This window comes from Acromyrmex echinatior, chromosome 11 (genome assembly GCF_024713525.1).
Source record: "Acromyrmex echinatior isolate Ae372 chromosome 11, ASM2471352v2, whole genome shotgun sequence".
In the NCBI taxonomy this organism is placed as follows: domain Eukaryota; kingdom Metazoa; phylum Arthropoda; class Insecta; order Hymenoptera; family Formicidae; genus Acromyrmex; species Acromyrmex echinatior.
The window spans coordinates 860,001-876,273 of record NC_141862.1 but is presented as its reverse complement, the minus strand read 5'-3'; the positions used below and the strand labels follow the sequence as shown (position 1 = coordinate 876,273).

The 16,273-nt window shown below is 29.6% G+C and overlaps 2 protein-coding genes and 1 long non-coding RNA gene across 3 annotated transcripts in view; 2 read left to right on the top strand and 1 right to left on the bottom strand.

The window, feature by feature from the left end:
- The first annotated feature begins 2,943 nt into the window (after positions 1–2,943).
- LOC147907986 (uncharacterized) lies at positions 2,944–3,851 on the top strand. Its single transcript, XR_015546678.1, has 2 exons — positions 2,944–3,267; positions 3,380–3,851. It is a non-coding gene; the product is annotated as an uncharacterized LOC147907986 (long non-coding RNA).
- Positions 3,852–4,961: 1,110 nt separating this feature from the next.
- Positions 4,962–16,273, top strand: part of Brf (Brf RNA polymerase III subunit) — a 61,849-nt gene continuing 50,537 nt past the window's right edge. The window contains exons 1-5 of the mRNA XM_011051002.2: positions 4,962–5,165; positions 5,253–5,466; positions 5,549–5,633; positions 5,729–5,865; positions 6,476–6,580. Coding sequence (XP_011049304.1) covers positions 5,253–5,466; positions 5,549–5,633; positions 5,729–5,865; positions 6,476–6,580 — 541 coding nt within the window. The 5' untranslated portion in view covers positions 4,962–5,165. The remainder of the gene's footprint in view (positions 5,166–5,252; positions 5,467–5,548; positions 5,634–5,728; positions 5,866–6,475; positions 6,581–16,273) is intronic.
- Positions 14,381–16,273, bottom strand: part of lute (BTB/POZ domain containing protein 3 lute) — a 23,292-nt gene continuing 21,399 nt past the window's right edge. Inside the window, exon 7 of the mRNA XM_011051001.2 lies at positions 14,381–16,273. This exon is cut by the window's right edge and continues 4,055 nt beyond it. The gene's annotated coding sequence lies outside the window, so the exon portion shown is untranslated.

The window sequence follows — 16,273 nt, the reverse complement described above, 5'->3', positions numbered from 1 at the left end:
AAAAATAATAACCAAACCATAGATGGGTAACGCTATTTGCATTTCAACTCATCCAACCTAGAGAGCCTACAATCAGAGTGACGTCATACGGGTATCACTTGTGATTGTCCGCCATGTTTTAGCCATTCCCTCCAGTTTTTTAAACGTATTATTTTCTAAATTTAGAATTCATGCTAAAAAATGCTCAAAAATTGTGACAAATTAAAAAATGATAATAAATAAATATTGTATATAAAATAATAAAACTTTTACATATATTATTTATTATAAAATTTCATTTATTTTGTACTATTGCAATATTGTACATTTTGTAATATTGCACACTACTTTATACAAAACGTTATTTATTGCACATTATTTGCGCTATTAAATGCGCTAGTTTATTATTCATTCTCTGTTCCTACATTTTAGGAGCACCTGTAATAATATAAAAGAAATCAAAAATTCAGAAAAATATTATATATGTATATACCATTTCATAAAATATTATATATTAAATATCGTAATTATCATATTATTTGATTTGGACTCACAATGATATATAATTGAAAAGATTACGACAAAAAGAGAAAGAATTAAATTCATAACCAATGTGATGACTATACATATACTTAGTGCCAAGACACTACCGTATCTTCAGTTATAATTAATCTGTGTATATTTTATGTTACATTTTTATTTTAATATTTTAAATACATTATTTATAAAGAATAAATTACTTTACCTCACATACAGATGAATTTTTTGACGGTTTCCAATTTTTATATTTGCCATTTATACTCTTTAACCAATTCATTCGGCGTTCTGTGTCTTTCGGAATTATTTTCATAACATATTCTTTTTTTAATGAATTGTTACGGTATTGTACATCCAATCATATTTCTAAAATAATTTCGATAATTTTATTTTTATCAATGTATTTACGTATCTATGTCATTCAATGCTATTGCACCTAACTCTAAAACTGACAGTCTGTTCAATAGACTGAGACCATATAGCTCTTTCTCTCTCGCAGAATTTCGCTAAAATTGACGTTATCTCTCGTATGGCGCCATTCTGATTATAGGCTCTCTAATCCAACCTAGAGATTCTATGGGTGCCTTTTCATGCGATGCTGAAACGCTCGCTTTCTAGGCTACATTCCAAAACTTCCTCTCCGAGGAAGATTTTACTTTATAAGCTATATTATACGTTACGTGTATTACACATTTCGAGTAAAATTTTTCTCGAAGAGGAAATTTTGGAACATAGCCTAGCTAATGTTTTTATAATAAAAGTGCCTTTTCATGCCGACGCTCGACGCTCATTTTCGGCGTCAAAATAAGTCACGTGATAGAAATTGACGAATATCAAGCGTTAATTTTGATCGCGTGATGTATTTTGACGCTGAAAATGAGCGTCGAACGTCCGCATAAAAAGGTGCCTTAAGTGTACCATCCCCTGTATGATTAGGAAGTCGATTCTGTATCTTCAAACAAGGTAAAAATTACAAAAATGAGCAAATTTACTAGATGCTGACCAATGAAATTATTAGTATTCTAGTAAATTCACTCACTTGTAATTTTCACCTCGTTTCAAGATACAGAATCGATCCCCACCCTAACAGCACAAACGTCGATATGTCGACTAAGTTGACTTTGTTAAGTCAGGCCTTTAGAATCGACTGTAAGTCGACTTACACAGACGTCATTCCAATATCGACTTTAGAACGTCTAATGTGATTTACGCTCACAAAACTTAAATGCTGAATCATTTCGTTCTTGTTGTTTAACTATAGTTAAACAAGGATGAATGCTGTTCATGCTCACATTGTGGGCATGAATCGGACCACAGCCTAGAATAGTTGACTTAAAGTCGGCTTATAGTCGTCTTTAAAGTGGGACATTGTATGACTTAGAGACATCTCCAAGTCATCTAAAATCGACTTACGGACGTCCATTTTTCAGACGTCTCCCATACAGCACAGAAAGATTGGAGAAACATTGCAGAATGATTTCACTGAAACATTGCAATATTGCATGGTAGTTGCAAAACGTTGCTGAATCACTGTTGCAAAATTCCAACAATATTAAGATGTCCGCTATTTGTTATATTGCAACAAAACGTTCCAGCAATATTGCAATGTAATGTAGTTGAATAAATTTTTTACGAAGACTCTAAAATAAAAATTATTTCTATACATATATTTCTATATCACTAACTTTAATTTTTCTGCAAATCGCATTTCTAGTGATATGTGCTTTTCAAAAGCAATTTTTTATGATAAAATATTCCAATAAATATAATATTAATTCTGAAGGATAAATTTATTCGTAGGATAAAACATGTATGTGTGTACCCCGAACAAACTACAAATATTATCCACATTAATATAATAATATAATAATACAGCACAAAATTTGCAGTAATATTACTGCAAAATCTCTGCAATATTGCTGCAATATGTAACGTTGCAACAATATTGCAGCAGTGTTGCTGTAACTTTGTGCGATTTTGTGCGACTTTGTGCAACTTTGTGCTGTGGGGGTACAATCGCTTGGTAAGTTAATCATGGATTAAGTAAATCGCGGTGATTCTTTTTAATTCGAAACCACTTCGAGTCAATTGAAATTGATTAAAAAATGACAATATCAAATTTATCAATAAAGTTCAAGCGCTGGTTTATTTACATCAGGCATAAATCATCGATCATATAATTAATATAATCGATCATATAATTTCGATAAATCGTTTTCAGCAGCTTAATTGCTTATCGTTTTATCCATTAATGATGCAGTGATTGTAAGCTTGATATTATTCAATCTTTTGATTTCATATTTAAAATAAATATAAAATTTAGCTAATGAAATGACTGTCAAATAGATCAATAAATTTTTTATTTAAATATAAAATAAATTATATTAATTAATATTATATCATAAAAACGAAACTGTTAAACTAAAAGACTGTACTACATAAATATTGTAAAAACTTATATTTTTATATTATTATTATTGTAACAATTAAAGAATTATAATTTTGCAATATTTGTGGAATGTATTACGAACATATTATTGACATTTTGCAGGCATATTGTTAATTTACATATCTGTAATACAGGGTCCGGCAAAATGATCTCCCACATTTTGCACCGCCACTGTCCCCGAACCACTGAAGAGAGGGGGAGCTTAGCGTAGTCGGTTGGTAGCTCGCGCCTTGTCATTTCAGTTGTCGTCATGAATTGGACGGGCGAGCATCGTGCCTTTGTTATCGAAACATTTATGAAAAGTAACGAATCTGTGATTACGACGCAAAGAACTTTTCGTACTCACTTCGCGCTTGGTAGACATGCTCCAGTTCCAGATCGCAAAACAATACTGTTGTGGGTTTCAAATTTTAGAGTTACAGGTTCAGCTTTAAAAAGAAAATCAACTGGTAGACCCAGAAGTGTTCGGACACCTGAAAATGTTGCAGCTGTAAGAGAAGCAGTTGAACGATCTCCTAGCCGTTCAGCTGTTAAACATGCCTCTGCTTTGCGTTTGTCAGATCGTTCTGTGAGAAGAATTTTACACGCCGATCTGAAGTTCCACCCATACAAAATGATGATCGTGCAAGAACTTAGTGAACGGGACTGGGAAAATCGCAGAGCATACCACCCCCGAACCATTGACGAATTGAAAGCAGCAATACGCCAAGAAATTACAGGAATATCGCCTCAAATTATTGCTCGAGTGATGGAAACTTTTAGAAATCAGCTTCGAATGTGTATCGAAAAAAATGGTCGCCACTTGGACTCTGTAATTTTCAAAACTCAATAAAAACAAATGGCATAGCATAAATTTTCAGTTAATAAAAATAAAATCTAAATAGCATTTACAATGGTGTTTTTATTAAAGATTAAAATGTGGGAGATTTTGCCGGACCCTGTATCTCTGCAATATTACATTGCAATCTGCAATATTGCAACATTGCAACAATATTGCTTCAATCTTCTGCTGTGGACCAGAAGCTATAGTCGAGTTGACTTAGAATTGACTTAGAGTTGACTTCGTGTTATTAAAGCAGGGACAAAAAGGTTGCAACACTTTCTTTTCAATGGATTTTGGAACGCAGCTTGCTCACTGAATAATTGGCTCTTATTCATGGATCGACAAATAAAAATTAATCGCTCGATGAGTAGGCTGTATCCTAAAATTCATTAAAAAAAAGAGTTACAACCTTTTAATCCATAATTGTACACGGAATCGCCCAGCAAACGAGAATGGATTAAAATGGATTGAAATTTTTTTCTATCCGGATGCGTATTTTAAATAGCGAATCCTTTTTTTGGATTTAATTGGATTCAATTGGATTCAATTAGATTCAGTTGGATGTAATTGGATTGAAAACTGCATTTCCTATTCAAAATTTTAAATTGAGTATTCACAATTATGTTTGTGTGCACAGAACCTAATATTATTTTAGATTGGAAGGCATAGAGATATGCTCCATGCAATTCCTACAAATGAATAAAAATGCATTCAAAATTGAAAAGTATTCATTTTAACATTCGTGAATCAATATTTCTAAAAATGTAAATCCATTTCAATTCATTTCAATCCATTCTCGTTTGCTGGGACATCTAATGAATATATTGGGTCATCTAAAAAGTATCCGCGGTTTTTTGTCACTAGATGTGTGATGATGGTCATATATCTAGTGACAAAGTACCGCGGATACTTTTTAGATGACCCAATATTTCGCTTCTTTTAAAAAAACAGTTCTTTCGCGCGCGACACTTAGAAGTTGAAAAATCTGAACTTCTGAGCGTCAACGCTGAAACTAACATAACGTCATAAAATTGTCTTGACACGCGTCAACTGATCCCCAAAAAAAGTACTTTTATAATAGAAATCTGTGGTCGAGCATTAGCATGAAAAGACACCTTTAATTTTTCTCTGCTTCATGTTCCCATGTAAAGGCGTCTTAAAGAAGCTGACTGCAACGCACGCTACACTCACATCGTATAATCGTAGTCGGTAGTAGTCGTTGTATTACGTGAACGTGACAGATTTTCTAACCTGAATAGTCGTGAACTTTAACGATTAATATATCGGTTCGCAGAGGAGATCGACGCTTATTTCTGTCAGATTCTTTCGTTTCGTGCAAAAACGCATTAAATAAGCCTAATTTCATTAATTTTTGAGGTGCGGCGCTGTAAACTGAACTATTACCAATTTTTTAAAATAAATATTGTATTATTGTATTGTAAAATATTTATATTATTGTATCAGATGTCGGGAAACAAATGTCGCAATTGTGGGTCTACCAATATTGAAACTGATCCTGGACGTGGAGATGCAATCTGTATAGAATGTGGTTTTGTATTAGAAGATTCAGTTATTATTAGTCAAACAACTTTTGAAGAATCATCCTCTGGTAAAGTAAGGGTACCTGGACATTTTGTCGCTAATGATAGCACAGGTAGTGCTACAAATTTTGGTGCATGTAAGTTATTTAAATTTTCTTTAAAAGATAAATATTCATAAATGATAAAATCAATTATCTATAAAATTTCTTTTGCTTATAGCCTATTATGTTAATGGAAAAGAATCTAGAAGAATTACTTTACAAAATGCACGGAAAGGTATAACACATCTTTGTCTGCAATTAGGGTAAATAACTTTTTTTCATAATATATATTTATAATTAAATAATTTTTTGTTATTAAAACATTATTTCTTTCACAAATCTCAAATGTTTACTTTAGCTTAAATCAAAATTGCATTGAGACGTCAGTGAACTTCTATAAAATGGCTTTGTGTTATCATCTGACTCGTGGAAGAAAACAAGCTCACAACCAGGCTGCTTGTGTATATATTACTTGCCGTATTGAAAAAACTGAACGTATCCTTTGGAAATAAAAAAAGCAGAATACATAGTATTTCAATAATATGAAAGATTAATACAAATCAATGCATTCAAAAACATATGCATCAATGCATATGTTTTTTTTCTAAGCTTGTAACATTTTTTAAATAAGTATTTAAACAATTATATAAATTGTATTTTCTTTAGGGCTGTTGCAGATAAAATTTCTGTAACAGTAACCTTAAGATGTAAACTTAAGTTGATAAGCCAATCAGGATACTGCTTTAGATTATCTACATACTCTAATGAAGTAATAGCAGTAAACTTATCCATAAGGCGAGTTTCAACCGTTGAAATTCACCTTTTTATGAGATTAAGGATAAGTTTACTGTTATTTCCATTTCGGTTAGATTATGTAAACCTAAAGCAATATCGTGATTGATTCACCGGCTTAAGTTTACATCTTACTGTCACTGTTGCGAAATTTTGTGTGTGACAGCCCTTAATGCATGGTCAGATAGTTATCATTTATTAAAACTTATATGGAACTTGTGGAATAAGAAAAAGTATAAAAAGGGTATTAGTTCTTAACAATTGAATGTATATGTATACGCGTGTGTATATATATATATATATATATACACAGATATGCTCATTGACATTAGCGATGTTCTTCATATTTGTGTTCATGAACTTGGACGGACATATCTGCGATTTACTACAGCTCTACGAATCCACATACCAACAATGGGTAAGTAATTTGCAAGATATAAAAACATTAATATTATAACATATACTGGTAACATATATTGGCTCAACTTTGGTAGGTTCCAGTCAGATTTTGATCGTTTTAGACATGTAATACACTAATTAAATGTAGTCAAATCAATAAATGCAGAAATGCTGTTGCGGAAATGCTTAGTTTTTGAAATAATCAATTTTTATTTAATTGGTGGTTTAATAAACGTTTTTTAAGATTTTGACATGAAAAAATAATTAGAGTTAAAAACTTCTTTTGAGTAAATAGCATTATATTATAGGGTGTCTCAAACTTTTTCACATACCGCTTATGGGCAGGTAGACCAAACTAAACTGAGTCGGAAAATTCTGTATCATTTTACAATTCTCGCGATAATTAACGAAACATTAATTTCTGAAGATTGCCGAATAAGTAGATAAAATCGACGCTTAAGACAACTTAAGGATATCTTTTAAAGTTTTTAAAGAAATATCTTAAAGATGTTTTATTAAAAATCTTAAAGATGTTTTTTAAAGAACTCTCATAGATATTTTAAAACTGCATCGATTTTAGATATTCTGCTAATCGGGTAACTAAAAAGAAAAATTACAAAAATCGCAAAATGGACGATTCTTCGATTTAGTTTAGTCTGCTCTACCTGCTCATAAGCAGTGTGTCAAAAGATTTGGGATAGCCTGTATATTGTATGTATAATGTTGATAAAATATTATTATATTGTAAAAAAACATAAAATAATGTTTTTTTTTATATTTTATTATATTACTATTTTATATTTTGTTATTAATATTTAAATCATAAAAAAAAGATAAAATGTAACATTATTTTTAATTATATATTGTTTGATTAATAATTTGTATAGAAAAAGGATCCTAGCGGAATAAGTATGGTGAAAATGTCCTCATGGCTTTTTAAGTTGATCTTTTTTTCTCAGATAACTTATATAAAAAAAAAACGCTTACATATCGAATTTTATGTTTCTATATTGAGATGTGATCAAGCGAAAAAAATGATATTTTTACAATTTTCCGATTTTAACTTACAGCGTTTTTCACTGGCAGAGCTGATGTACGCTCAGTGCAACTATTAGTAAAAAATTAAATAAAATTCTGTAAAAATTCTGAAAAATCAATTACACCTAGATATCAATGAGGATATTTTTTAAATTCTTTTTTGATGCGAATTTCGATTCTAAAAAAATGAAAATAACTTAAATATTTTTCTCATTCTGATTACATTGATCTACCACCTTAAAAAAATTGCACGTGAATCTCTGTTCACACTTCCTATAAAATATATTTTTTCAAATTTTTTTCAAAAGGTGGGCCACATTGAAAAAAATTAAATTTACATCTTCTCATTAATTTCTTGAAAAAATGAGCGACACAAACCATTTTTATCAGATCTCGAAAAAAAAAATGATTTATCTATAAAATTCCATATTGAAATGTTTTTCTAATCACAAGTTAAAAGTTAATGATAGCTAAATTATCTTTGAATTTTTAATAATTCCATAACATAAAGTTTTCATTTTACAAATCACTGAGTTGGAAGAGTTATTTTTATTCAATTAATATTTATATTCATTTTGACAAACATTGGTGTTTAGTCCTGCTATCGTTATTAAGAAAGTTCTTGCATTTAATGAAATATTAGACAAATCTATAATATATATGTAATACAAAAGTTAATATCAATAATATCTAGAAAAAATTTCATTGACTCTTACCATACCATTTTGAAGATATTTAATTCTAAATTTATAGAATTTTACATTACAAGTCGAAGGTATAACAATTCAAAATATGTATTTGAGTCTAGCAAGTTTTTTTCGTGTGCTAATTTTATATTATTGTATGATAAATACACTGAACAATATATAATACAATATACAAACATTTCGACTTTTAATATTTGGTTGTTCAAGATCATGATCTAGATAACATTTGTCAAGATCAAGGTCATTGGAAGTTGTTCTTTTTATTTTTATTTTTGCACTAAAAATTCAATTTATATAAAAATGAAAATAAGAAGAACCTCCTCTTCAAAGGCTTTGATCTTAAAATAAATAAATGTTATTAAGCTTATGACCCTAAACAACATTCAAGAGGTTTTAGCCATCATTTTGGTACCTTGAGTAACAATGTCGATGGTATACTGTAACTTTCGAATCTCATAACTCGAAAAATATTGTACTTAGAAAAAATATTTTATTATGTTTTGAAAAGTTCTTGAAGCTACAAGAATATGTAATGAAAAATAGGGAATTCCATTTAAAAAATCGATTTTAAAAATCGATCTGGCCTTGGCAATGCCATCCAAGGTCAAGGGGATTTAATCAGTGAGTAGATCTTTTTAAACTCTATATCTTTTGTCTGGAACATTTGTCTCAAAAATGCTTTGCGTTCAAGATATTCGATCGTTTTCAAATTTTTGAAACACACCCCGTATGGTATCATTTGTACTATGACAATTTTTTATTATTCATATTGTATTGTAATATATTATATACTTAATTATCTTTGATTCCTTAGATAATGGATTCTCTGATTACAACGAAGGTGATCCTTATATGATAAAATTATTAAAAAGTTCATGGCATTTAGGAAACACTTTGAAAAGTAAGAATATTGGAATTTGTTTAAATATATCATATTTATGTTCAATTTTCAAAGTGTTCTCTATTGAACTTTTTATTAACATATTTTATTGTATTTAGGAAGTCAAAATCTAGAAAAAATGTTATTTCTTTTACTTACACCTTTATGGCCTTTCAAAAATCGGCCTCTTTTTAATATCCTCCTTTATATTCTTCAATGAAAAAATCTAGAATATATGTTAAATGCGTGTACATCAAATGAGCGTCTTACAACTAATTTTGTCATTTTGAAAATATTTAGTAACATATAAAATTAACAATAAAATTAACTATGTATAATGGCATAAGATATTGTTAATAATCTTTTTATTTCATGATTTTAATCATTTTACATATTATTATGAATAAACTATCTATTGACTTGGAAGTAGCGCGAGAATCTCCTTAATTATAATAAACTTCTTCTGCAGTGAACAGATTAGTTAAAATTTCGACAAATACTATGTGATTGCCCTGGTAGACGCACAATTGGATGTTGTTCTTATATTGCCGCTGTGATATATTATTTATTTCATGCTTGATATCTATCAAAAATAAAAAGGCCTGCCGAAATTCTAACCAATCTACTGCAGAAGAAGTATACCTAGTAATTAATGACGATAGCTATGAAGACTAAATACCGACGTTTGTCAAAATGAATAAATATCAATTGAATCAAAATAATTGTCTTCCAATCCAGTGATTTGTAAAATGAAAACTTTGTTATGAAATTATTAAAAATTCAAAAGTAATTTAGCTATCATTAATTTTTAACTTATAATTAGCAAAACATTTTAATATGGAATTTTATAAATAAATAAAATATTAGAGAGCTGATAAAAACGATTTGTATCTCTCAGTTTTTCAAAAAATTAATGAGAAAATGTAAATTTAATTTTTTTTCAATGAGGCCCACTTTTTGAAAAAAATATGTTTTGTAGAAAATTGAACAGAGATTCAAAATATTTTTTCAAAGTAGTACATCAACCATTTTGTTAAAGTGATAATAACCATTTTTTTAAAGTGATAACCATTAAAAAAAAAATGTTTAAAAGTTGTTATTTTTATTTTCTTAGAATCAAAATTTACACCAAAAAAAATAAAATAAAAAAAGATATCCTTATTAAAAAGATATCTAGATATAATTGCTTTTTCAGAATTTTATTTGATTTTTTACTAAGTTAAATCGGAAAAAACTAGTTTTTTCGTTCTAACTTGGTCACTTCTCCATATAGAAGTATAAAATTTAATATGTAAACGTCTTTTTATGTAAGTTACTTAAAAAAAAAGGACAATTCAAAAAATCGTGGGGGCATTTTTACCATATTTATTTCTTTCTTCTTCATTTCATAAAATTGTTACCTTACTGTTGAGATTTTCATTAATCTTAACGAAGTCACATAATTAATTTTATCACATTCGGGTACTTATCTTGATAGCAAGAAGAAGAACGGGGATATGGGAGGGTATGAGGATTCTGTATAAAAAGAGAAAGTAAAAAAAAAAACAAAGATTAACTTAATTTTGATCAAATTTAATTATCGCATTGATTAGTGACAGCTAACAATAATTATATATGTGTATACATTTTAATAGACATGTATCTATATATGTATACAGGATATCCCGAAATAAGACCTCCCAGACTTCCAGAGAGATGCTGCTAATCTTTCTAAGAGTCTGGGCGCTTCACCGCGCGCTTGCATTTGGCAATAAGCCGGGCGAATTTGGCTATTTTCGTACACTAATATCTCGTTAATCATTGCGAAAATTACAAAATAGCAGAGGACTTTTCAACACAGTTTAGTCCGCTCTATCTACACAAGCGCTTTGCGAGACAGCCTGTATATACGTATGTTTTATTTTAATTGCTCCAGACAAATATCTCGAAAAATATGGAAGATAAAAATGTTTTAGACAAAAATTATATTGTTTCGAGGGGAACATAAGACGGTATCATTAATTTGATCTTGAATAATTATTTGAAAGTTATATAAAGGTAATTTTCAATTTCTTAAATAGAACTCCCTATTTTTCATTACATTTTCTCATAGCTTATCTCAAGAACTTTCCAAAACACTGTAATAAAATATTTATTCATGAAGTACTTTTTGAATTATGAGGCTTGAAAGTTATATAGAATATGTACCGATATTAGCATTACGCAAGGTATCCGACCGACGGCTAAAATCTTTTGAATGTTGTTCAGGATATTCTGGATAATATTTGTCAAGGCCATTCGAAATTATATCTTTTATTTTCATTTTTACGTAAAAATGAATTTTTAATACAGAAATTAAAATAAGAGATATAATCTCCAATGGCTTTGATCTTGATAAATGTTATCCAGAATATGATCAATACCTTGCGTAATGCTAATGTCAGCACATACTGTAATTTTCAAATCTCATAACTCGAAAAGTACTTCATGAAAAAATATTCATTATAGTATTTTGGAAGCTGTTGAAGTAAGCTATAAGAAAATGTAATGAAAAACAGAGAGTTCCATTTAAGAAATTAAAAGTGATCTTCAAACAAATATTCAAGGTCAAATTAATAGTATCGTCTTATGTCCCTTTCGAAGCCATATAATTTTTGTCTGAAACATTTTTTCGTATCTTCTATATTTTTCTAGATATTTGCCAGGGACAATAAAAATGAAATACACGTGCGTGCGCGCGCACTCTGACAATAATTTCAATGATCTCTGTGATTACACGGCTAAAACGTAACAATCGTTGACGACTACAAAGCGATTCAATGTATCTGGAATGCATCTCACAGTCATAGCTATGAAATTTATGAATATAGGTTTTAATTAATAATTACGTTATATCTTTATATTTTATTGTTATGATTAGTTAATTCTTTTCGAATTTTATTGTTTTAACATTGAAAATGATCCGATCGAGATCGAAATGTATTTGCTAATAAACTTTTTTTGTTTGATTTTGAATAACATAATCAAGACCTTGCTTGGCTCGCGTAGCCCTATTTTCATTAATTTAATTTTATAAATTATTTCAGCTTTTCTTATATTATATTATTTTTTTATTGAAATGAATTAAAATACAAAATGAGCTATTCATCATCTTGAATTTGGATGTATTCATGGATTCAAATGAATTTAAAAAATCAGAAGTACGAATTTAGAAATGTCGAAATGAATTCGTTTCTATCCATTTCAATTTATTCTCGTTTGGCACTGGATGACAAAATTGCAAACGGGGACCATAATTTGCAACAGAAAGGCTTTGAACTCGTTTGCACGTGATATGAATATATTGAGTTTCTTGCTGTTTCACATTGTTGATTTTGATACTTCTACGTAATTTTATCCGAAACTGTTCTTATATTAGTAGCAGGGTTGCGCTCAAATTGTTCGAGTATTTCTTCCATTACAAGTCTACTCTGTCTTCACTTGTTCTCTTTTTTTTAATGTACCACATTCTCTCAAGGTTCTGTTTACATTTTGGAAAGATTCTTTTTCCGATACATATCGGTTTGGAAAAGACTGAACGTATATTCTTCTTGCCTTGGTAGCATTACTTTGAGTAGGTCCATACGATGCATATCAGCTAATTCATTAAAATTCGAACGATCCATTGGTTTACAGAAAGATTAGATACAATCTCGAAGTACGGTAAGTAAGGCGTTGCTAGATATCTGATGATGAAACTTGTTGAAAACTATCTTGAATGAGTGAATGAAAAATTTAAAAAATGAACTCAGACTACAGACTCATAAAACTGAAAATAAACTTGCTTTCTATTTGTAAGTTCCAATGCTGCTTCCGAGCTATTACAATTGATATTTGATTAACCAAAGACGCTGTAAACTATCGAAATTAAATATCGCGCTATTCCGCTCGAAATATTCATAACAGAATTATGACTTACCTTATTTATACTATACGTAGAACAATAACCTTCAATTCAGTTTTCCGTTATTTCCATCTTGAAGAATAAGTGTTAAAATAAGTGTTACGATAAAAAGAGAGACGAGCCATTCTCTTCAAACTTAATTTTATACCTATTAGAAAGAAAAAGCTATTCTCTAGTTTTCTGTATCGTTTTTTTATGGACTTATAGATAGCCGAATTGGTAAAACATCCGCACAGAGTGAGCGAATCCAGGTTCGAACCTCATCTCGATAAGGTGATATCTTTCGCAATTAATTATTTATAGCATTTCGAATCTTCGTTGTGACACTGGGTCTAAACGTCCCAGATTTCAACTTTGGAGAAAGATATTTCTAAAATATAGCTCGAAATTATTACAAATTATCAACATTTAGAGAACAATATATAAGTTATTTAAAATAAATACTTTTCAAATCTTATTATATTTTGTAGATGAATATTTTGGAAATGGTGTATTGTAGAACACAAATTTATGTTGAAACTTATACATTATTTTCATCTGATCTCTTTGTAGGCTTATGATGATTGTTCACTTTTTCCGAGATATTCTATATGTATTATACGTATATTGTTGGATATTCGATGATTATTGACACAGCATTCGTGCAGGTAGAGTGGACTAAACTGTAGTAAAAAAATCTTGTACTATCCGATTTTTGCAATAATTAATGAGATAATAATAAAAATTTATGAAAATGTGTGTCTGCGCGAAAACAACCCATCTTTATACATATTTTATGGAAAGATGTTTGGAGGTATACGTTATAGACAATTTTTACAAATATGTTTTTAAGTTTAATTTTTCGACCAGAAAATATACATATTTATTCATTTGGAAATTATGAATTAAATATATGATGGTGATAGATAACTATATATATATATATATATATATATATATATAGTTATCTAGTCTTGGCCAAAAATATTAGGCACTTATATTTTTTTCATCTGGAATTCTTTTTGCATTGTTACTTATTGGTTACCGACTTATACATAAGTTTGAAGGATTCTTGAAACAAAGAAAATAATTTATAAAAAAATACTATAAATCAATTTTTGAGTTAAAACAGTATAAATATTAAATAGTAGTTAATAAGATAAAAATATTGAGCAAAGTGTCTAATATTTTTTACCAAGGCTATGTACATAAATATTGTGCATATTTAATATTAATAGTGTTTTTGTTTAAATAAGCATATGACAGTTCTAGCAGTTAACAAAAGAGGCATAATTATATTATTTGTAGCATTTTATTTATAATATAATATTTTTATTTATAATATAATATTTAATACTTAATAGATTCAGTTACATATGTAGAGGAGTTGGAAAAAATATAAATTATAATTTAATCTTTCATAAAGCAGTTATTAAACTATGCCTTTAATATATTTAACACATCTTTCAGACTTAATATATTTTAATGTAATTCTTTTTTCTATGTATCGGTTTTACCAGATTTTGATGAAATATATGTTGTAGATTATTTTAGGAAAATAGCTTTTAATTAGCGAAATGCTATCTGCCTGATCAAATGGGCTTTTGCACGTTTTCAATGTTATTTTCCTAGTTGTATGCTATTTTTCTAAGCAAATAGCATTTGCCTGAACGTTTTTAGGAAAATGGGGCAATTATTCAGAAGACACAGGGGCGCACGAGTTCTGTAATTGTACTGTTGCACATGGGTTTCAACTTTCTACGCGAAACGACTTTCATTCCACGCACCCCCTCTCCCCTCCCGCCAAGGGACGCACCACTTTTTATACAAATAGACATTACTTTGCGAAAGTCGCACATCTCTTAGCAAAGAAGAAATAAGGTGAACCTTGTTTTGCATCAAGAGTCAAAATCACGTGCAACAGTATACAATCATAGAAGTCGTGCGCTTCTGAGGAGGGAGGGAAGGAGGAAGAGTGAAAGTCGCTTCGCGTAGAAAGTCGAAACCTATGTGCAACAGTATAATTGTGTGCCTTTCAACAAGCCACACAAATGACACGGTGTTACACAATAGATCAGAGAGAATCAAGGAAGAGTGAAGCGGAGAGTGTTCCTCTTCTCTGATTGGTTTCGCCATTTATAGTGCACTTCCGCAAATGTGTGTGTATGTCATATACACAATACACAGTGTGTGCAGCATCGTATGTTTCATCATGCTTCATACTTCTACTCACTTCAATGGTGCACTAAAATGGCGGCTTCCGGGTGAATCCGCTCCCTCGATTCTTTCTGTAATGGATCATTACATTCTTTGTTTGTCAATATTAAACAAAGATGACATGATCATTGTGATCGCACTGTGTCGCTTATTGAAACGTACATATAGAAGTCGTACGCCTTTGAAATAGGGGAGTGATAGATTTCCTAATCTCAATAGTCATCAACTTCAACTTAATATCTCGGTTCGCGAGACTAGGCATGACATTTTAATGCCAGATTCTTTCGTTTCATGCAAAAACGCGCCAAACGAGTACAATTTCATTGAAATTGAAGGTGAGAGACGTCTTCTAAATAATTACTCCATTTTCCTAAAAAGCATTCAGGCAAATGCTATTTGCCTAGCAAAATAGCATTCATCTAAGAAAATAGCATTTGAAGCGAGCGAAAGTCATTTGACTAGGCAGATAGCATTTGCCTGGTCAAAAACTATTTTCCTGAAATATACCATTTACCTACGACATATACATTGACAAGTAAACTCACAGCAATAAAATAAGAGATATAGCAATAAAATAATATAATAATAGAAATAATATTTGAGATTTCTTAAAAAAATCGCTAAACTTTTTAGAATATCAAATTAAATGCATTGATTATATCTGAATGTTTTCGTAACATCATTTAACAATACTTATTAACTTTAATTACATGTGCAATATCAAAGCATTTATATTTTTTATACATGATTTTTATATCTTGTACATACTAAGAATAATAGCAATTAAATATTTAACCAAAGCGTTATTATGCTGACAGATCTACTTTCTTTATATTTTATTATTCTAGATATTTACAATTTTTAAATAATCAATTTCTGTTGTTTGATACAAGACAATTAAATTTATTGCGTAAATCGAGTAAAATGCATTTGTTAGATATGCAGAAAAATAAATGTACGCTTTTTCAA